The following is a 22,500-nucleotide window of genomic DNA, read 5'->3' as shown; positions in this document are numbered from 1 at the left end:
AGTTATGAGGAATCATGGGAGTTATGAGGAATCATGGGAGTTATGAGGAATCATGGGAGTTATGAGGAATCATGGGAGTTATGAGGCATCATGGGAGTTATGAGGAATCATGGGAGTTATGAGGAATCATGGGAGTTATGAGGCATCATGGGAGTTATGAGGAATCATGGGAGTTATGAGGAATCATGGGAGTTATGAGGAATCATGGGAGTTATGAGGAATCATGGGAGTTATGAGGAATCATGGGAGTTATGAGGAATCATGGGAGTTATGAGGAATCATGGGAGTTATGAGGCATCATGGGAGTTATGAGGCATCATGGGAGTTATGAGGAATCATGGGAGTTATGAGGAATCATGGGAGTTATGAGGAATCATGGGAGTTATGAGGAATCATGGGAGTTATGAGGCATCATGGGAGTTATGAGGAATCATGGGAGTTATGAGGCATCATGGGAGTTATGAGGCATCATGGGAGTTATGAGGAATCATGAGTTATGAGGCATCATGGGAGTTATGAGGCATCATGGGAGTTATGAGGCATCATGGGAGTTATGAGGCATCATGGGAGTTATGAGGAATCATGGGAGTTATGAGGAATCATGGGAGTTATGAGGCATCATGGGAGTTATGAGGCATCATGGGAGTTATGAGGAATCATGGGAGTTATGAGGAATCATGGGAGTTATGAGGAATCATGGGAGTTATGAGGAATCATGGGAGTTATGAGGCATCATGGGAGTTATGAGGCATCATGGGAGTTATGAGGCATCATGGGAGTTATGAGGAATCATGGGAGTTATGAGGCATCATGGGAGTTATGAGGAATCATGGGAGTTATGAGGCATCATGGGAGTTATGAGGCATCATGGGAGTTATGAGGCATCATGGGAGTTATGAGGCATCATGGGAGTTATGAGGCATCATGGGAGTTATGAGGCATCATGGGAGTTATGAGGCATCATGGGAGTTATGAGGAATCATGAGTTATGAGGCATCATGGGAGTTATGAGGAATCATGGGAGTTATGAGGCATCATGGGAGTTATGAGGCATCATGGGAGTTATGAGGAATCATGGGAGTTATGAGGAATCATGGGAGTTATGAGGAATCATGGGAGTTATGAGGAATCATGGGAGTTATGAGGCATCATGGGAGTTATGAGGCATCATGGGAGTTATGAGGCATCATGGGAGTTATGAGGAATCATGGGAGTTATGAGGCATCATGGGAGTTATGAGGAATCATGGGAGTTATGAGGCATCATGGGAGTTATGAGGCATCATGGGAGTTATGAGGCATCATGGGAGTTATGAGGCATCATGGGAGTTATGAGGCATCATGGGAGTTATGAGGCATCATGGGAGTTATGAGGCATCATGGGAGTTATGAGGAATCATGAGTTATGAGGCATCATGGGAGTTATGAGGAATCATGGGAGTTATGAGGCATCATGGGAGTTATGAGGAATCATGGGAGTTATGAGGAATCATGGGAGTTATGAGGCATCATGGGAGTTATGAGGAATCATGGGAGTTATGAGGCATCATGGGAGTTATGAGGCATCATGGGAGTTATGAGGCATCATGGGAGTTATGAGGCATCATGGGAGTTATCAGGCATCATGGGAGTTATCAGGCATCATGGGAATTATGAGGCATCATGGGAGTTTGAGAGCTTTTTCATGTCAAGAATTTATTTTATTTTTTTGGTGTGTGTTATAAATATAATTTTTTCTGAAGCAATATTGTATATTGAAGCATATTTAAATCTGCATATTTATGATATTTTAACCTTTATAAGAGCATTTTTCCCCTAATCATTTTAAATATATGCTTCACCTTTCATTTTAAATTCTTCAATTTGATCAATAAATTAGAATAATAAGACACTATAGGGCTACCAATCAAAATATAACAAAAAATTACAAATGCATTCAATAATGTTATGAGAAGGTTGTAAATATTTTTTGAATATACAAAGAAATGTTGGAAAGAATGCTACTTTTAAACAGGATACTAAACCACCAGTAGGTGGCGGCAGGGGACCGTCTTAATGAGCGAGTCATCGAGTCATTGACTCAAACGATTCGTTCAAACGCTGATTCGTTCAGTAATGAAACACGGGTGGGTAAACGCGTTATGATTCTGCTGTGATCTTTGTTTGGAACTATTTTTGCTGCTAAAATAGAACAAAAACTGTCAATATTGCGTCTAAAATGCAAGTGACTTAATATTAATGACTTGTTTATTGAACTGCCATATGAAATATCACCTTGACGGGGAACTTGAGCTGGTTGTAGAGTTCAGACACCAGCAGGTTGTGGCTCAAGGTCTTCCTCATCTTCATGATCCTCACCACTGCCGCGTCGATCTGATACTGGCGGTCCTGGAACACTCGCTCAGTGGTGCTCACCTGCTCCTCCACCTGAGGATGACATCACACGTCATGATCGTGTGTCTCTCACACACTCACACACACACACACACACACACACTCACCGTCTCCTTCATCTGGATCTGGTTGATCTTGATGCGGAACAGTTTGTGTCTGAAGTCGCTGTTGAAGTGGAAGCGATCTGCGTCCTCCACCTCTTTCCCTCGGGGAGTTTTATTGAGGACTCGCGCTTTCCCACACGCCAGAGACTGAAGAGTGCGCTTGAGCTCGCCGTCCTCTGACACACACACACAACACAACAAAACATGTTACTGAGAGTCACTCGCTCACTCACTCACTCTCTCACACACTCTCGCTCACTCTTGCTCACTCTCGCTCACTCTCTCGCACACTCACACTCGCACACACACTCACTCACTCTCGCTCACTCTCTCTCTCACACACACACTCACTCTTGCACACATATGCTCACTCTCTCACACACACACTCACTCTCGCACACACTCCCTCACTCTTGCACACATACGCTCCCTCACTCTTGCACACATACGCTCACTCTCTCTCTCACACACACACACACACACTCTCTCTCTCACACACACACACACACTCTCTCTCACACACACACTCTCTCTCACACACACACTCTCTCTCACACACACACTCTCTCTCACACACACACTCTCTCACTCTTGCACACATACGCTCCCTCACTCTTGCACACATACGCTCACTCTCTCTCACACACACACACACTCTCTCTCACACACACACTCTCTCGCACACACACGCTCACTCTCTCTCGCACACGCTCCCTCACTCTCGCACACGCTCCCTCACTCTCGCACACGCTCCCTCACTCTCGCACACGCTCCCTCACTCTCGCACACGCTCCCTCACTCTCGCACACGCTCCCTCACTCTCGCACACGCTCCCTCACTCTCGCACACGCTCCCTCACTCTCGCACACGCTCCCTCACTCTCGCACACGCTCCCTCACTCTCGCACACGCTCCCTCACTCTCGCACACGCTCCCTCACTCTCGCACACGCTCCCTCACTCTCGCACACGCTCCCTCACTCTCGCACACGCTCCCTCACTCTCGCACACGCTCCCTCACTCTCGCACACGCTCCCTCACTCTCGCACACGCTCCCTCACTCTCGCACACACTCCCTCACTCTCGCACACACTCCCTCACTCTCGCACACACTCCCTCACTCTCGCACACACTCCCTCACTCTCGCACACACTCCCTCACTCTCGCACACACTCCCTCACTCTCGCACACACTCCCTCACTCTCGCACACACTCCCTCACTCTCGCACACACTCCCTCACTCTCGCACACACTCCCTCACTCTCGCACACACTCCCTCACTCTCGCACACACTCCCTCACTCTCGCACACACTCCCTCACTATCACAGTCACTCTCGCACACACTCCCTCACTCTCGCACACACTCACTCTTGCACTATCACAGTCACTCTCGCTCACTCTCTCACACACTCACTCTTGCACTATCACAGTCACTCTCGCACACACTCTCGCACTATCACAGTCACTCTCTCACACTCTCGCTCACACTCGCTCACTCTCCCACACACTCGCTCACTCTCTCTCTCACACACACACTCACTCTCGCACACACGCTCACTCTCTCTCTCACACACACACTCACTCTCACGCACACTCGCTCACTCTCGCACACACTCCCTCACTCTCCCTCACACTCACTCTTGCACTATCACAGTCACTCTCGCACACACTCTCTCTCACACACTCACTCTCGCACTATCACAGTCACTCTCGCTCACTCTCGCACACACTCTCTCTCTCTCACACACTCCCTCACTCTCGCACACACTCCCTCACTATCACAGTCACTCTCGCACACACTCCCTCACTCTCGCACACACTCACTCTTGCACTATCACAGTCACTCTCGCACACACTCTCTCTCACACACTCACTCTTGCACTATCACAGTCACTCTCGCACACACTCTCGCACTATCACAGTCACTCTCTCACACTCTCGCTCACACTCGCTCACTCTCCCACACACTCGCTCACTCTCTCTCTCACACACACACTCACTCTCGCACACACGCTCACTCTCTCTCTCACACACACACTCACTCTCGCTCACTCTCGCACACACTCCCTCACTCTCTCACACACTCACTCTCGCACTATCACAGTCACTCTCGCTCACTCTCGCACACACTCTCTCTCACACACTCACTCTCGCACTATCACAGTCACTCTCTCACACTCTCGCTCACACTCGCTCACTCTCTCGCTCACTCTCGCACACACTCACTCTCGCACACACGCTCACTCTCTCTCTCACACACACACTCACTCTCGCACACACTCGCTCACTCTCGCACACACTCCCTCACTATCACAGTCACTCTCGCTCACTCTCGCACACACTCTCTCTCACACACTCACTCTCGCACTATCACAGTCACTCTCGCTCACTCTCGCACACACTCTCTCTCTCTCACACACTCACTCTCGCACTATCACAGTCACTCTCTCACACTCTCGCTCACACTCGCTCACTCTCTCGCTCACTCTCACACACACACTCACTCTCGCACACACTCACTCTCGCACTATCACAGTCACTCTCACTCACCGATGCCTGTGGCCGTACGGATCTCCTCCACCGAACACTCGTCGGCCTCGTTGAATATCAGCAGGACGAGAGTCTGAAACAGAGACACTTGCAGCTCCTTCTTCCCCTGCAGAGACAAGTGCTGATTCAGTGTAACCATCAACCTAGTTTAGTCTCTTCTACTCTTCATGTGATCAAAAATACACTAAAAACAGTGAAATATTATTATAATGTAAATCATCTGTCTTCAGTGTCACATGATCCTTCAGACATCAGTATAATATGATGATCTGATGCTTAAGAAACATTTACTATTATTATTATCAATGTTCATAATAACAGTTCATATTTTTGTGAAAACTGATTTTTAGTCCAATCGTTTGACTGGTAGAGTGTTGATGTGTGTGTGTGTGTCGTGGGTTCACCTCTTTGAACTCAGTCTTCAGCACCGCGTGACCCAGTGTCGGCTGCCACTGCAGTTTACGCCCGCTGTGTTTCCCCAGATAGAAGAGCTTAAACACTTCCTGGAGCTTCACCATCTGAAACACACACACAGTTCAGCATCTGCCCACCACATTTACCACAAAAACACATTTCCGCCCACAAACATGAGTCACAAACACTCGCGCACACACACACTCACCTCAGCGGGCAGATGGACGTCCATCGGGATGTATGAGGGCCAGTAGCCCATGGTCAGAATGTTGACGGTCAGCTCGATGTTGCTGGGATCAGTCTGGTTCTGCATGTACTGCGCGCACACACACACACACACACACACACACACACACACACACACACACACACACACACACACACACACACACACACACACACACACACACACACACACACACACACACACACACACACACACACACACACACACACACACACAGCATTAGTTCTCTCACATCAGACGGCGCCCGAACACACTTGATCTCATGAGACATTAAACCACGTGTGAGGAGCTGGAGAGATGCAACACCTCACAGCAGGTCTCGCGGTACAATCTTATTTACACATCTAGATAAAAGTGTGTGTGTGTGTGTGTGTGAGAGTGTGTGTGTGTCTGCAAGCTTAGTGCAAAGGTTACGGACTGCAGCTTTAAATGCTACTTCTATATATTTTCTGCCCACAGTATATACACTCACCGGCCACTTCATTATCTACACCTGCTCAACCATTCGTTAACGCAAATATCTGATCAGCCAATCACAGGGCAGCAACTCAATGCATGTAAACATGATTAAGACGATCAGCTAAAGTTCAGACTGAGCATCAAACTGAGGAAGACAGTGGTTAAGTGACTGAGCGTGAGATGGCTGCTGGTCTGAGAGTTTCAGAAACTGCTGATCGATTTACACACACAGAATGATCTGAACAAGAGAAGATATCCAGTGGGGGAAATGCCTTGAGGTCAGAGGAGAATGAAAAGGGGGTCCGCAGGTGAACCTAATAACGTGGCCGCTGTGTGTGTGTGTGTGTGTGTGTGTATACTGTATCTCTGTGCACACACACCTGTTTGAACTGGATCATGACGTCTTTAGAAAGCTCCATGTCTTTGAACATCCCCTCTAGTTTACTGGTGAACGCTGCTCCACACTCTACAACACACACCAACACACACACACACACACACACACACACACACACACACACACACACACACACACACACACGGTATGTCACTTCACAGAGGGAATACTGCAGCAGATGCACAGAAATTAAAAAGTTGTATTTGTTAACATTCTAAATGACAATCATTTGTTAACAAACAAGTATTCATTACTTCAATGAGCTCATCGTTTCTCCCTTAAATTATTACATTATTTAAATTAATACATTAATGTACTTTTCTAAAATGCATAAGTTAGACAGTTTCCTCTGATAGCAGAACACTCTAAACTGTACTGTGGACTCATGCACTTCTGTAAAGCTGCTTTGAAATGATGTGTATTGTGAAAAGCGCTGTACAGATAAAGGTGAACAGTAATGCACTAACACAGAAATGAAACACTGCAGCTTTAAGAACGTCAGAAGCGAACGCAGTTTTGATCAGTCACAGTGAAACTGACTTCATGCGTCCGATTTGAGTCTAAAACTCAAATTAACACTGAAATCAAGGCAAAAAAACAAAACAGCAACTCAACCACAGATGCGTGGTTACTTCCTGTTCACATGATCATGTGACCTCACTGCCAGGAAACTGATCAGTGGAGTTTCCACGGTAACGGTCTGACGGCCAATGAGAAGTCAGATTCAGAACCAACCGTGTTTGAGTTTGGACAGCATGGACTTCTCTGCGTCCACCGATGCGCTCTTGCCCACCAGCAAACGCTTGGCCAGATCCTTCTTATAGAAGGCCTCGAACACGTCCTTCCCTGCAGGACACAAACACACACGCGCACACACACACACACACACGCACACACACACACACACACACTTCAGTTCAGCTGCATCTCAGTGTGACTCTTACACTCCTTCTCTTCACCTCTGTTCTGATAAACAGTTGTCACATTGATACGCGGAAGAGAATTTTTTTTTAAGGCCAGACAAGTAATCTGTTGAGGTCAGTGTGTAAAGAGAGACTACACGCCTGCGCACATATACATTCAAACACACATATCTATAGACTAAACACGTAATACGCATGTGCGCGCCGTCAGCGGTTACACACACTAGCGTTTTTGCACCTTGATCCGGTTTCAGAGTGTGTGTTCTCGAGCTCCAGACACTGGTGTGTGTGAATGAATGGCAATAACATATTAAAGTTTGTGTTTTCTGTTAGAACGGTGTCGTGTTAGCGGCCGCTAAGTTAATCACTCATGATCTTTACAGTGGAAGTGAATCAATCAGAACTAACTTTATCTGGACAGTAACTTTACTCTAGATCTGCTGTAAAGCCTGAACACTGTTACTGTAATCTCCTGTGATCTCTGTAAAGCTGCTGTGGAACTCTGTATTGCTGAAGCGCTGTACAGATGAGGAGACTCGACATGTGTGTGTGTGTGTGTGTGTGTGTCTGGCGCTGTATAGATGAGGAGACTGGACTGGCGCTGTATAGATGAGGGTTAGGGTTAGGACTGGCGCTGTATAGATGAGGTTTAGGACTGGACTGTATAGATGAGGAGACTGGACTGGCGCTGTATAGATGAGGAGACTCGGCGTGTGTGTGTGTGTGTGTGTCTGGCGCTGTATAGATGAGGTTTAGGACTGGCGCTGTATAGATGAGGTTTAGGACTGGCGCTGTATAGATGAGGAGACTGGACTGGCGCTGTATAGATGAGGAGACTCGACGTGTGTGTGTGTGTGTGTGTCTGGCGCTGTATAGATGAGGTTTAGGACTGGCGCTGTATAGATGAGGTTTAGGACTGGCGCTGTATAGATGAGGTTTAGGACTGGCGCTGTATAGATGAGGAGACTGGACTGGCGCTGTATAGATGAGGGTTAGGGTTAGGACTGGCGCTGGCCAGATTACCGTGGATGAAGCGGAAGATGATCATGATCTTGTCCAGGATCCTCTCCAGCTCTTCTTCTGTGGCCTCCTTGTTCCCCGCACGCAGTTTAGAGTCCACGTACTTCGCTGAGGACACAGTTACACCGAGAGAAATCAACTCTTTTATTCATCAACTACTCATTAAACTGATCAAACGTGACATTTATAATGTTACAAAAATTCTGTTTCAAAGAAATGCTGTTTTTTTTTTTTTTGTGTGTGTGAGTCTTGAGAGTGTGTGTGTGAGTGAGGTATGATTGATTGTGTGTGTGTGTGTGTGTGTTTGCATGTGATGAGAGAGGGAGAGTGTGTGAGTGAGACGTGAGTGTGAGTGAGTGTGTCGTGAGAGTGTGTATTTGTGTGTGTGTGTGTGTGTGTGTGTGTGTGTGTTTGCATGTGATGAGAGAGGGAGAGTGTGTGAGTGAGACGTGAGTGTGTGAGTGTGTCGTGAGAGTGTGTGTGTGTGTGTGTTTGCATGTGATGAGACAGGGAGAGTGTGTGAGTGAGACGTTAGTGTGAGTGAGTGTGTGTGTGTGAGTGTGTGTGTGTTTGCATGCATGTGATGAGAGAGGGAGAGTGTGTGTGAGCTGAGACGTTTGTGTGTGTGTGTTGTGTGTGAGTGAGACGTGAGTCTGAGTGAGTGTGTGTGTGTGTGTTTGCATGTGATGAAAGAGGGAGTGTGTGTGAGTGAGACGTGAGTGAGTGTGTTTGCATGTGATGAGAGAGGGAGAGTGTGTGTGAGCTGAGACGTGTGTGTGTGTTGTGTGTGAGTGAGACGTGAGTGTGAGTGTGTGTGTGTGTCGTGAGAGTGTGTGTGTGTGTGAGAGAGAGAGTGTGAGTGAGACGTGTGTGCGTGTGTGTGTGTGTGTGTGTGTGTGTGTGTGTGTGTGTGTGTGTGTGTGTGTGAAAGACTATATATACAGTGAGCTCCACTAATATTGGCACCCTTGAGCAAAACTGACTGTGAAAATATTTTCATTTAAAATATTCACACAAATCTTAGAAACCTTTAATTAGTCAAATAATTGAATGAAAGAAAAAGATTATCATAAAACTTGTTTTCTTTCTGAAATAACTGTAATCCACAATTATTGGACCCCTTGGTTTAATCCCGTGTGCAGCCGAGACAGCAGCTCTGGGTCCTGCACTCCGCCCAAGGGCATGCTGGGAGATCAGCCCAGTCTCAGCTTCAGGCAGGCGTTGATTATTATATTTTAATATTTGTGGAGCCCACGGTACAGCAAGACGGTTCACTCGTATTACTGCGAATGGGAGAAACTGCAGTATTTGCCACCAGAAGCCATAGAGTGACGACCGGCAATACTCGCTTTCATCTGTTTACAGTTCATGTCAGTTTATGGCTGAGTGTGGTCGGCGCCTGAGACGTGGACACTCACCGATGAGCTCGGCGGGCTTGTTGGGCCTCTTGTTGATGAAGTTCTCGAAGGCTTCCTTCATGGCGTTGATGAAGGTGTCGTTCCTCTGGAAGCAGCGCTGGCTCACCAGGTCCATCTTATCCTTGAAGTCCAGCAGCTCCTGCACCATCTCCTTATCCTTCTCTGGAGAGCTGACGATCTCGCCGCCGGAGCTCTGCGGGCAGAGTGTGTGTTCTCAGGTTACTGCTGCGCTCACAGCTCATGCACTACTGCAAACTCAAACTCACTTTGAGAAAAAGGCATTTAAAGATTTGTAATGTAAAAATTCATACTTTTTTAGTGGAAACAACTATTTACTGACACAATATCTCATCACATCATTAGCAACAACAATACAGACCACCTAAATCACATCAAAACTTATAAACACAGCATTTATGGCCTTCAACTGAGCAGAAAAACAGTCAGAAACACACATCTGAGTGTCAGAGCGCGTCACGTGATGCATCTGAACCAATCACGGCGTCAGACATTGACATCAGCCAATGAGATTTCACTTTTAGAGTTAAATGGCCATTGTACTTTCACGATTGGTTGCTGATTAAAAGGAAATGACCATATTTGGACCGACAGCATTGTACAGGAGAGAGAGAGCTTCACAGACATGTGTGTGAGATTAAAGGAAGCAGAGAGAGATCGCGGATCATGATGATTCAGAACGACAACTTTTGTTGAATTTCGGAGAAATCTACAGACGCAAATAGACAGTGTAGTAAAATAAAGACCTAAATGTGTATTTTGGACTTTTTTTCACCACAAGTCTGAAAGATGATGTTATTGAACACATATATCCCAAAATCTCAAAATTGACCAGTGAATTTTTTTTTTCGCCTTAAGAACAATTGTTTCAAAAGTTAATGCACTTTAAAAAGTGAATGTCATTTAATTTTAATAAAAGATGTGATGCTGGATGTGGCTTATATTGTGCTCGCTTGCACCCTCTTGTGGACATAGGAGACAATACAGTTATTTTTCCCTTTAACATTAAGTATTGCCTTTAGAATCAGAATATAATTTGAATTTGAATTTATTTTTCCGCTATCTTGACAGCCCTGTGTGTGTGAGTGTGTGTGTGTGTGTGTGTGTGTGTGTGTGTGTGTGTGTGTGTGTGTGTGTGTACCTTGATGTATTCTCTCCAGGACTGCAGCAGTGCCGTCAGGCCGCTCTTGACTTTATTGAAGAGCTCGTACAGCAGCGTCAGCTCACACTCGCGGCTCTCGTCCAGCAGCGTGCGCAGGCCTGAGGAGAACACACACATCAGCTGAGTGTGTGTGTGTCATGATACGACTTCAGTGCTCACATCTCTAGCATAACTCAGACCTTTCTGCAGGATGGCGGTCATGTGCTCGCCCAGCAGCTGCTTCTCCACGGCGGCGATCAGAGGCTTCCTGTCACACAGATGTCAGAGGGAGCGCAGGCACATCAGCGCTTTACATGCAATACTCATTTAGACCAATCAGGGTCTGTGTCTGCTTCACTGACCAATCACAAGTCAGTGCAATTATGCAAATGTTATGATGACATCGGTTACATGCTAGAACACATTGCTTTATTTTGATTGTTGTTATTTTAAAAGTATTGATTTCAAATGTACAACGTTTTTATGATTTAAAGGTAGGGTAGGCAATTTATTTATAAACACTTTTGTTATAATGCGGAGGAATGGAAATACAGATGTTAATATTTAGACCACTTCTATTATTGATTGATATAGTATGTATATCACTCACACTCACTCACTCACTCACACTCACTCACTCACACTCACATACACTCTCACACTCACTCTCACACTCACTCTCACTCTCACTCTCACACTCACTCTCACACTCACACTCACACTCACTCTCACTCTCACACTCACTCTCACACTCACACTCACTCTCACACTCACTCTCACACTCACTCTCACACTCACTCTCACACTCACTCTCACACTCACTCTCACACTCACTCTCACACTCACTCTCACACTCACTCTCACACTCACTCTCACACTCACTCTCACACTCACTCTCACACTCACTCTCACACTCACTCTCACACTCACTCACACACTCACTCTCACACTCACTCTCACACTCACTCTCACTCTCACACTCACTCTCACACTCACTCTCACACTCACTCTCACACTCACTCTCACACTCACTCTCACACTCACTCTCACACTCACTCTCACACTCACTCTCACACTCACTCTCACACTCACTCTCACACTCACTCTCACACTCACTCTCACACTCACTCTCACACTCACTCACACACTCACTCACTCACTCACTCACTCACTCACACTCACACTCACACTCACTCACACTCACTCTCACTCTCACTCTCACACTCACTCTCACACTCACTCTCACACTCACTCTCACTCTCACACTCACTCTCACACTCACTCTCACACTCACACTCACTCTCACACTCACTCTCACACTCACACTCACTCTCACACTCACTCTCACTCTCACACTCACTCTCACACTCACTCTCACACTCACACTCACTCTCACACTCACACTCACTCTCACACTCACTCTCACACTCACACTCACACTCACTCTCACACTCACTCTCACACTCACTCTCACACTCACACTCACACTCACTCTCACACTCACTCTCACACTCACTCTCACTCTCACTCTCACACTCACTCTCACACTCACTCACACTCACTCTCACACTCACTCTCACACTCACTCTCACACTCACACTCACTCTCACACTCACTCTCACACTCTCACACTCTCACTCACTCTCACACTCACTCTCACACTCACTCTCACACTCACACTCACTCTCACACTCACTCTCACACTCTCACTCTCACTCTCACTCACACTCACTCACTCTCTCACACACACACTCACTCACTCTCACACTCACACTCACTCTCACACTCACTCTCACACTCACTCTCACACTCTCACACTCACTCTCACACTCACTCTCACACTCACTCTCACACTCACTCTCACACTCACTCTCACACTCACTCTCACACTCACTCTCACACTCACTCTCACACTCACTCTCACACTCACTCTCACACTCTCACTCTCACACTCTCACTCTCACACTCACTCTCACACTCACACTCACTCTCACACTCACTCTCACACTCTCACACTCTCACTCACTCTCACACTCACTCTCACACTCACTCTCACACTCACTCTCACACTCACACTCACTCTCACACTCTCACTCTCACTCTCACTCACACTCACTCACTCTCTCACACACACACTCACTCACTCTCACACTCACACTCACTCTCACACTCACTCTCACACTCACTCTCACACTCTCACACTCACTCTCACACTCACTCTCACACTCACTCTCACACTCACTCTCACACTCACTCTCACACTCACTCTCACACTCACTCTCACACTCACTCTCACACTCACTCTCACACTCTCACTCTCACACTCTCACTCTCACTCTCTCACTCTCACACTCACTCTCACTCTCACACACACTCTCACACACACTCTCACACACACTCTCACACACACTCTCACACACACTCTCACACACACTCTCACACACACTCTCACACACACTCTCACACACACTCTCACACACACTCTCACACTCACTGTGTGCTCTGATCTAAATAACTGATGACCCGGTCGTTCTCTTCCTCCAGACGCCGCGCCACATGATGAAGATACTCGGGAACCTGTGAAGAACACACACACGTCAGAGCGCACAGGTGAAGCGTGTGTGTGTGTGTGTGTGTGTGTGTGTGTGTGGAAGAACATCAGCTCTCACGTCTCTGTCCTGCATGAGCCTCTGTCCCTCTGCGGCATACAGACGGGTCGTCTCCGTTAAAAACCGCTGCTCGAACGAGTCCTTGTACACCTGACGACACAGAGCAACACACACCGCTAGATCACATCGAGGACCACAGCTCACTCACACACATCATCCGACTGTCAAGTTTCCTTTCCACTGCACACGACAGACGACACACGACAGCCGTCGGGCCGGAAGTCATTCATTTATAGTACGGGAGCTGTGTGCAGTTCTGATCATATGCTTTTAGGACCCGATTTGAGCTCCGGATGCGCTGAACTTCTGCGGCTGGACCGGATGTGATGTATTCTAATCAAAACTATGATCGTGAAACTAGAATTACCAATATTTGAACACTTTAACGCCATTTCTGTAAAACGGTGGTTATTAATAATTATGATTTAAATAATCACTTTATAATTATTAAATCAATATTTATATTGATTAGCTCAATAAAATCTACTATGTTTTTATTTTAGAAGTATTGAGGGTCATTTGTTTTGTGTGGATATATTCACGACCAATTTCAAAGTAGGGGGCGAGGGGGCGAGATGTGTGCATTGGAAAGGCGGCTTCCGGCTCTATTGCGTGCTGACATCATCCTCTGAGCGTCCAATCACCTGCAGGTCTGAGAGCATGCCCAGTAGACTCCTCAGCAGACTGCGGTCCACCGTCTCCCCGTTGCGCTCGCGCTCGATCTGCTCCAGGATGCCCTCCACCGTCCGGCTCTGAACGCCACTGTCGCTCACGATGTGTGTGCGGAACAGCTCCAGCCCCGTGTCCCTGAACACACACAAGCGTTACTATAGCAACACCAACTCACGGTTATACCGTTCAGGAAAACTAGTAAAAAATTAAATAACTGAAAAATCTACGGTACTTGAAATAAAAAAAGCATTAACTGAAATCTAACTTTTTTTTTTTAATATAAATTTTATAATCAAAATGACAAATGTATTAAAATAAATAAAACTGAAGTAAAATTAAAATAAAAACTATATAGAACTAATAAAATTAATAAAAATTATAAAACAAAAATTACTAAAAGTTTTCACTAAAATGAAAATGAACACAGTAAATATAAAAATAAGCATCTCAACGGAGGTCTGTGATTGGTGGACTCACCAGATGGAGGGAAGCAGAGAGTTCTGGAGGACATACGTCCGATCCAGGAAGAGGAAAATACTGCGGATCATGATCTGAAGGAGACGAGACAGAACGTGTTCAAAGAGATGCACACACACACACACACACACACACACACACACACACACTCTCTCTCACATGCGCACGCTCACTCTCACTCTCTCACACACTCTCACACGCACTCACTCTCTCACTCGCGCTCACTCTCTCACACACTCTCACTCTCTCACTCTCTCACACACTCTCACACGCACTCACTCTCTCACACACGCTCACTCTCTCACACACGCTCACTCTCTCACACACGCTCACTCTCTCACACACGCTCACTCTCTCACACACGCTCACTCTCTCACACACTCTCACACGCACTCACTCTCTCACACGCGCTCACTCTCTCACTCGCGCTCACTCTCTCACTCTTTCACACGTGCACGCGCTCACTCTCTCACACACGCTCACTCTCTCACACACTCTCACACGCGCTCACTCTCTCACACACTCTCACACACGCTCACTCTCTCACACGCGCTCACTCTCTCACACGCGCTCACTCTCTCACACGCGCTCACTCTCTCACTCTTTCACACGCTCACTCTCTCACTCGCGCTCACTCTCTCACTCGCGCTCACTCTCTCACTCTTTCACACATGCACGCGCTCACTCTCTCACACGCGCTCACTCTCTCACTCGCGCTCACTCTCTCACTCTTTCACACGTGCACGCGCTCACTCTCTCACACACGCTCACTCTCTCACACACTCTCACACGCGCTCACTCTCTCACACACGCTCACTCTCTCACACACGCTCACTCTCTCACACACGCTCACTCTCTCACACACGCTCACTCTCTCACACACGCTCACTCTCTCACACACTCTCACACACGCTCACACGCGCTCACTCTCTCACACACGCTCACTCTCTCACACACGCTCACTCTCTCACACACGCTCACTCTCTCACACACGCTCACTCTCTCACACACGCTCACTCTCTCACACACGCTCACTCTCTCACACACGCTCACTCTCTCACACACGCTCACTCTCACACACACGCTCACTCTCGCACGCTCACTCTCTCACACACGCTCACTCTCTCACACACGCTCACTCTCACACACACGCTCACTCTCGCACGCTCACTCTCTCGCACGCTCACTCTCTCGCACGCTCACTCTCTCGCACGCTCACTCTCTCACACACGCTCACTCTCTCTCACACGCTCACTCTCTCTCACACGCTCACTCTAACTCTCACACACGCTCACTCTCACACACACACACACCGTCTGTCTGCAGTGGTCCTGCCAGCATCGGTTCATCCTCTTCAGGAAGGACAGGCTGTCTAACGACTCTGTGCGACTCTGTTAAGGGCTGCTTTATCCTCTAATGATGATCTACGACACACACACACACACACACACACACGGCGCAAAGCAAGCGCTATCTGTGAAGCACAGCTGGCAAACACACACACACTGATGAAGGATATTCCCTGAACTGATGGATCTGAGCTCGAACGTGGTCTTCACACACTTGACGAAGCTGCTTGTATAACATGGGCGACACTTTATACGAGCACAGATTCTCCACGGCCTGCGGAGACAAAAACACACACACACACACACGGGTGATGAATCATGGGTAACTGGTCTGAACAGCAGATCAAAATCTCACATTCTAAAATAAAAGCACATCTGCAAGTCAAGACCTGCTCAATATAGTGACATTAACTGACAGAACACACTGTGGCTTGTTCAGTCTCCGTTCAGGCAAACAGTCTCTGTGAATGAATCAAATTATATTATAATTATAATTATTATAATCAAATAATAACAATTGAGTGCTTTCTGTGTTCCTCTTTGAAATGATGACACTACAGTCACATGACCCGTGAGTCATTACATAACACTTTACTGTACAATTACTGATATATAAAAGTTGGAAACATTAAAAAGTCTTAATGTTTCTGAGAGACTGTCTTCTGCTCACCAAAGCTGGGTTTAGAAACACTTACAGAAACTTCTGACCGATAGTGTGTAATATAGTAAACATCAGCATTGGTGAGATTATGAAACTGTCACATGACAGCTGGCCGGTCACATGTTTATGAATTCTAAGAACGTGAGCGACGCTCGGGACAGTTGCAGTCAGCGCTGCACGTCAAGCAAGACTAAACCTTGACCGTTTAAATACTCAAGCGCAAGAAGACGTGGAAGGAGTTCATTCCGTTACTATGTGGGTTTAAGAAGAGCGCATTATAAATAAAATGTATTATTATTAAATACTAAACTGAGCTCTTTCACGTCTTCTTGCACTTAAGTGGACACATTAAACACACATATAACACAGTCAGGCAAACGCATGTGTGTCAGTGTCAGTGTATTCGCTCTTAAAGAGACAGCAGCCTAATATTCCTGATGCCGTCTGTGCTTTTAATGTTAATCAAACAACAAAACATATTGTAGTAATGATGTTTCATTTATACAGTGAACACTATGCAGTGTTACTTTACATTTGCTTATGCCGAGTTCACACTGAACGATTTTAGGCCCAGTTCTCGCTCGCCGACAGGTTGTGTGAGATCGCCGACCAATGCCTGACATCACGCAGTGTGGAAGATCAAAGACGCGACCTGAGAGAACGACGCCGTGAGATATCCGGCACGATGAACACCTGGAGCTGTCTGCGACTCACAGGGTCAGTATTTTAAAAGATGCATTTAAAATGATATCAAACAGAAACAACACACACATTTGCTTGACCAGCAGCAACACATTGTAAAATTATTTATTTACCCCGACTCTACATTAATTTATTAAATTCCTGTACCTGAGAAAACTGAGAAGCACTGTTCATCTCATTTACATCTTTGTTATATTGTATTAATTTGTGCTTTGCTTGTAATTTGACTATTTGATCTTATTTTATTGCTGACTGTTTACTTGTCTCCCACAGCATCTCTCAGCACACACACACACACACACACACACACCTGGTAGAGTTCCTCCAGGTTATACTGGATAGATGTGCTGTTCTGAATCGCTCCCACAGCATCTCTCAGCACACACACACACACACACACACACACACACACACACCTGGTAGAGTTCCTCCAGGTTATACTGGATAGATGTGCTGTTCTGAATCGCTCCCACAGCATCTCTCAGCACACACACACACACACACACACACACACACCTGGTAGAGTTCCTCCAGGTTATACTGGATAGATGTGCTGTTCTGAATCGCTCCCACAGCATCTCTCAGCTTCAGCCACGTGTCCTCAGTGTAGCTGTCAGTCAACTTCGGTCTGTCTGTGAACACACACACTACTGTTTAATATATAGTTTGATGTGAATGGTAACTGACAGATATGAGCGGACTGTCACTGTGACACACAGATTCGTCACTGCAGCTCGTGGACTAGTTGTCCCTGACTGAAACTCACCCTTAAAGTTCTTTATGATCAGTTTCTTGGACGCTCCTGCTTTGGCTGGTTTGGTGAGTCCATTAAAGTTTGATTTCTGATTGTGCTGGATGTCTTCTGCCATCATTTGATCTCGGTTAATATCATTCACACACATGAAATATAATAAACGCAGAGAGTGACTCGATCTCTGTTAGCTGTTAGCTATCAAAACACACAGCCAAACTAGAACCTGAGCCATGGAAGCGGCTCCAAACCCTCGTAGAGTGAGTTCGGCTTCTGCTGTGGATCGACACGACACACGCCTACACACACATGAGCAGATATTCATCAGATAATGACCATATTTACTCCATATTCACTCTGACTGATCCGCGCCGCGGCGAGCTGCATAACAAGATGGCAAACAAACAGCGAATCTGCCGCCGGAGAATCAGCAGACAGACAAACACACACTTCGCTTCAGAGAAACTTCTACAGAATAAATCATAGATTTAAATATTGAAATCAAATAAAACTCGAAACCATTACTTTACGTCATAATTTGGGCTTTTATGTCATAATTTCGATTTCACATTTGAAAAATCACATTTTATGTTATACGTATGACTCAGTATGTGATCGTTTAAATGTTTTATTCTTAAAAGAAAAACTTTTATTTTATAAGTATGACTTAGTATGTCATAATTTAAACGTCTTATCTCATAATTGTGACTTTTAAGTCACAATTTCGACTTTTTACGTCATAGTAATAACAAGCTCAACTGACTCAAATATTATTATTGTTGACAAACTTTGACACAGTAGTTAGTCTTCATATGTTTTCTTCAGCTAAACCTTTTAATTACATAGCAGAATCGTGTTATAATAAACCACAATTTGACATGTCAGTTAAATCGAGAAATACCCGATCTAAAAACTGAGGTAGTTTATGAATATTTCCATTTGTGGAAAGTGCAGAATGGACTCAAAAACTGCGTGTTCACTGGTGTAAACAGGAAGTGCTGGCGTGACGTCAGCGGGCTCTGCAGTGAAGCCAAGCACGCGCGCAAAGGGATGTGAGTTGATTTGGGTAAATAAATAAAAAATAGTTATTTCAATTAAGTCGCTTGTATAATATAATGTTTATAACGCATATATACACGTAATAACGCGTCTCAAAGAATCTATAAATGAGTGCATGAATTAGCAGCTGCGCTGGATCGGAGGTTTCTCGCATACTAGTGCTTTCACTGCACACTGCACACTGCACACTTCAGTGGGGATGACCTGCGCACTGGGCGGCCTTTATGTTCTGCGAGTGTGTCAGAGTGTGTCACTAGGCGACATTATAAACACTGTGTGTGTGTGTGTGTGTGTTCTTGTTTCAGCTGTACTGGGTCAGAGGTCAGAGGTCAGGATGGCGCACATCACACTAAACCAGTACCTGCAGCAGGTGAGTCCAGTCCGTGCACTGCCGTGTAAAGGGTCACTGGATCCTCTTCTGCTATAATGTGTGTGTGTGTGTGTGTTCTGGAAGGTTCTGGAGGCCATAGACAACAGAGACGGGCCGTTCTGTGCAGAGATGCTGTCCTTCAAACACCCGCATGTGGCCAACCCTCGCCTGCAGGTGAGTGTGTGTGAGTGTGTGTGAGTGTGTGAAGCTCACAGATGCATGATTGCTAACGTGTGTGTGTGTCACAGCTGTCCAGTCCGGAGGAGAAGTGTCAGCAGCTGCTGGAGCCGCCGTACGACGAGATGGTGGCCGCTCACCTCAGGTGTGATTCTTCATCGTGTGTGTGTGTGTGTTCACTGCGTGTGTGTGTGTTCACTGCGTGTGTGTGTGTTCACTGCGTGTGTGTGTGTTCACTGCGTGTGTGTGTGTGTGTGTGTTCACACTCACAGGCGTCTCGTCTCTTCCTCTACAGGTGCACGTTCACAGTGTCCAATCATGACTTTGTGGAGGCCTACAAATGCCAGACGGTGGTGGTTCAATATCCTTTAACTCAGGATCTACTAGCGGAATGCAGTGGAGTGTGTGTGTGTGTGTGTGTGTGTGTGTGTGTGTGTGTGTGTGTGAGAGACTGTGTGTGTGAGAGACTGTGTGTGTGTGTGCGTTAGTGAGTGAGTGAGTGAGTGAGTGAGTGAGTGAGTGTGTGAGTGAGTGTGTGAGTGAGTGAGTGAGTGAGTGAGTGAGTGAGTGTGAGAGTGAGTGAGTGAGTGTGTGTGTGTGTGTGTGTGTGTGTGTGTGTGTGTGTGTGTGTGTGTGTGTGTGTGTGTGTGTGAGAGACTGTGTGTGTGAGAGACTGTGTGTGTGTGTGCGTTAGTGAGTGAGTGAGTGAGTGAGTGAGTGAGTGAGTGTGTGAGTGAGTGTGTGAGTGAGTGAGTGAGTGAGTGAGTGAGTGAGTGAGTGAGTGAGTGTGTGTGTGTGTGTGTGTGTGTGTGTGTGTGTGAGAGAGAGACTGTGTGTGTGTGTGTGTGCGTTAGTGAGTGAGTGTGTGTGTGTGTGTGTGTTTGACCTTAACGCAGCTGAACATCATTTCTGAGGGCGTTTCAAGCTCATAAAGAGGAGAACTGGTGAGACGTGACTTATGTCTTATTTATGACTTATTTGTGTTGTTAAAAAAAATAAAAATTTGACCCAAAACTGACCCGGAACGCACAAGGTGCAATAATAAACTTAAATGTTTTTATCGGCAAAAAAAATTCGGAAAATTTGAAAAAATTAAATGTGTGTTTTGATCATCTTAATCCATTTGCAAAGTTTTTCCTCGTACTAAACTGCATGTATTTTTTTATAAATGTGTGTGTAGCAGTTCTGGGTCAGAGCATAAGCACCGTCACTGATGACCCTGTGTTTTCAGGGCTCTGCCGATCATGTTCGCCGTGACCCTCGACCTCAGGATATTTGCCAATAATGTGAGTGGAACTCCTTCATCTGTGGATCGGCAGCAGATGCAGCGTCTCACGGTGTGTGTGTGTGTGTGTGTGTGTGTGTGTGTGTGTGTGTGTGTGTGTGTGTGTGTGTGTGTGTGTGTGTGTGTGTGTGTGTGTGTGTGTGTGTGCAGGCGGAGCAGCAGCTGCAGGGGAAGGGGAAGGGCAATGTTGGGGACATGCTGGAGAAGGCAGCGGATCAGCTGATGAGCTGCTTCAGAGTCTGTGCCAACGACAAGTGAGTTATTACAGAAGTGGCCTTAACAGGACCAAAGAAATCTGAAGTATATTACAGTATTAATATTATAACAGTAGCAGAACTATTCCGCCTAGATCAAACATCAACATCGTCGTATTCATTACCGTGCCAAATGAGTTTTCATGACAGAACATTATTAATATCTTTTCTGTCAATGTTGACGAGTCCTTGATGAATTAAAGTTGTACTTTTTGGAAAAAAAACTACTTTTTAACAGTAATTGAACGATTAAAAAAAAAAAAGTTCTACCACTTATTTATACACGGTATCAAAACAACATGTTTGTGTTGCATAAAACACTGAGCGCGTGATGAACTTTCACACTTGTTGTCAATCAGCTGTTGCATTGAATCAATACTGTAGATATACTACAGAAGTGCTGTAGAACTAAAGGCATGTGACGTGTGTGTTTCAGTCGCACTGGGATCGATGACTCGAAGAGATGGGGAATGTTGTTTCTGATCAATCAGCTCTTCAAGATCTATTTCAAAGTAAGAGTCCAGAGTTTTTATTAATATTCTGGTCACACTTTACAATAAGCTTAATGCATTAACCATATGGGTGAGTAATTACTATTTAGGTTTAATGTACTCTTACTTCAGTTATTATTTGTTTCTAGTTAGTCATTTTGCTTCAATTTCAACTAACCCAACCGTTATAATTTTCCTAATATTTTTTATTGTATTTTAGCTTAATTTCAGTTAACAAAAAATGTTTTGAATAGTTCAAGTTTAAGTTAACGATTATAACTCATGAGCTGCGATCTATGGAAGCTTGTTATTTTTAGTTTTTACCCAGATTTTTTCCCCTCAGAATTGCGTGTTTATATCTTGCCATTCTGACTTTATAACTTGCAATTGTTAGAGAAACAGTGTTCAGTGATGAGTGTGTGTCTGTGTGTTCAGTGATGAGTGTGTGTCTGTGTGTTCAGTGATGAGTGTGTCTGTGTGTTCAGATCAATAAGCTGCAC

The 22,500-nt window shown here is 45.8% G+C and overlaps 2 protein-coding genes and 1 long non-coding RNA gene across 6 annotated transcripts in view; 2 read left to right on the top strand and 1 right to left on the bottom strand.

The window, feature by feature from the left end:
• Positions 1-18,783, bottom strand: part of cul4a (cullin 4A) — a 20,780-nt gene extending 1,997 nt beyond the window's left edge. Inside the window, exons 1-19 of one of the 3 annotated variants that reach the window (XM_079615360.1) lie at positions 18,380-18,783; positions 18,130-18,245; positions 16,421-16,524; positions 16,215-16,284; positions 14,902-14,975; positions 14,397-14,559; positions 13,753-13,842; positions 13,578-13,660; positions 11,284-11,351; positions 11,084-11,202; positions 9,925-10,117; positions 8,510-8,614; positions 7,299-7,409; positions 6,547-6,632; positions 5,669-5,767; positions 5,451-5,564; positions 5,047-5,152; positions 2,501-2,673; positions 2,274-2,426 (exon numbers count right to left, since the gene is read on the bottom strand). In XM_079615360.1, coding sequence (XP_079471486.1) covers positions 2,274-2,426; positions 2,501-2,673; positions 5,047-5,152; positions 5,451-5,564; positions 5,669-5,767; positions 6,547-6,632; positions 7,299-7,409; positions 8,510-8,614; positions 9,925-10,117; positions 11,084-11,202; positions 11,284-11,351; positions 13,578-13,660; positions 13,753-13,842; positions 14,397-14,559; positions 14,902-14,975; positions 16,215-16,284; positions 16,421-16,524; positions 18,130-18,245; positions 18,380-18,515 — 2,163 coding nt within the window. In that variant the 5' untranslated portion in view covers positions 18,516-18,783. The other 2 variants (XM_079615359.1, XM_079615361.1) reach the window with 2 other exon arrangements.
• LOC307000102 lies at positions 8,054-8,571 on the top strand. The gene is made up of 3 exons (XR_013797978.1): positions 8,054-8,133; positions 8,319-8,394; positions 8,477-8,571. It is a non-coding gene; the product is annotated as an uncharacterized lncRNA (long non-coding RNA).
• Positions 18,784-19,279: 496 nt separating the features above from the next.
• Positions 19,280-22,500, top strand: part of pcid2 (PCI domain containing 2) — a 7,911-nt gene continuing 4,690 nt past the window's right edge. Inside the window, exons 1-10 of one of the 2 annotated variants that reach the window (XM_079615371.1) lie at positions 19,280-19,430; positions 19,729-19,793; positions 19,878-19,967; positions 20,042-20,115; positions 20,266-20,331; positions 20,873-20,914; positions 21,202-21,256; positions 21,406-21,509; positions 21,946-22,021; positions 22,486-22,500. The exon at positions 22,486-22,500 is cut by the window's right edge and continues 127 nt beyond it. In XM_079615371.1, coding sequence (XP_079471497.1) covers positions 19,758-19,793; positions 19,878-19,967; positions 20,042-20,115; positions 20,266-20,331; positions 20,873-20,914; positions 21,202-21,256; positions 21,406-21,509; positions 21,946-22,021; positions 22,486-22,500 — 558 coding nt within the window. In that variant the 5' untranslated portion in view covers positions 19,280-19,430; positions 19,729-19,757. Of the gene's footprint in view, positions 19,431-19,728; positions 19,794-19,877; positions 19,968-20,041; positions 20,116-20,265; positions 20,334-20,872; positions 20,915-21,201; positions 21,257-21,405; positions 21,510-21,945; positions 22,022-22,485 lie in introns of both variants that reach the window. The other variant, XM_079615372.1, reaches the window with a different exon arrangement.

The sequence above is a fragment of the Phoxinus phoxinus genome (assembly GCF_949152265.1).
Source record: "Phoxinus phoxinus genome assembly, chromosome: 6".
Classification (NCBI taxonomy): Eukaryota; Metazoa; Chordata; class Actinopteri; order Cypriniformes; family Leuciscidae; genus Phoxinus; species Phoxinus phoxinus.
This window is presented reverse-complemented; position numbering and strand designations above follow the sequence as displayed.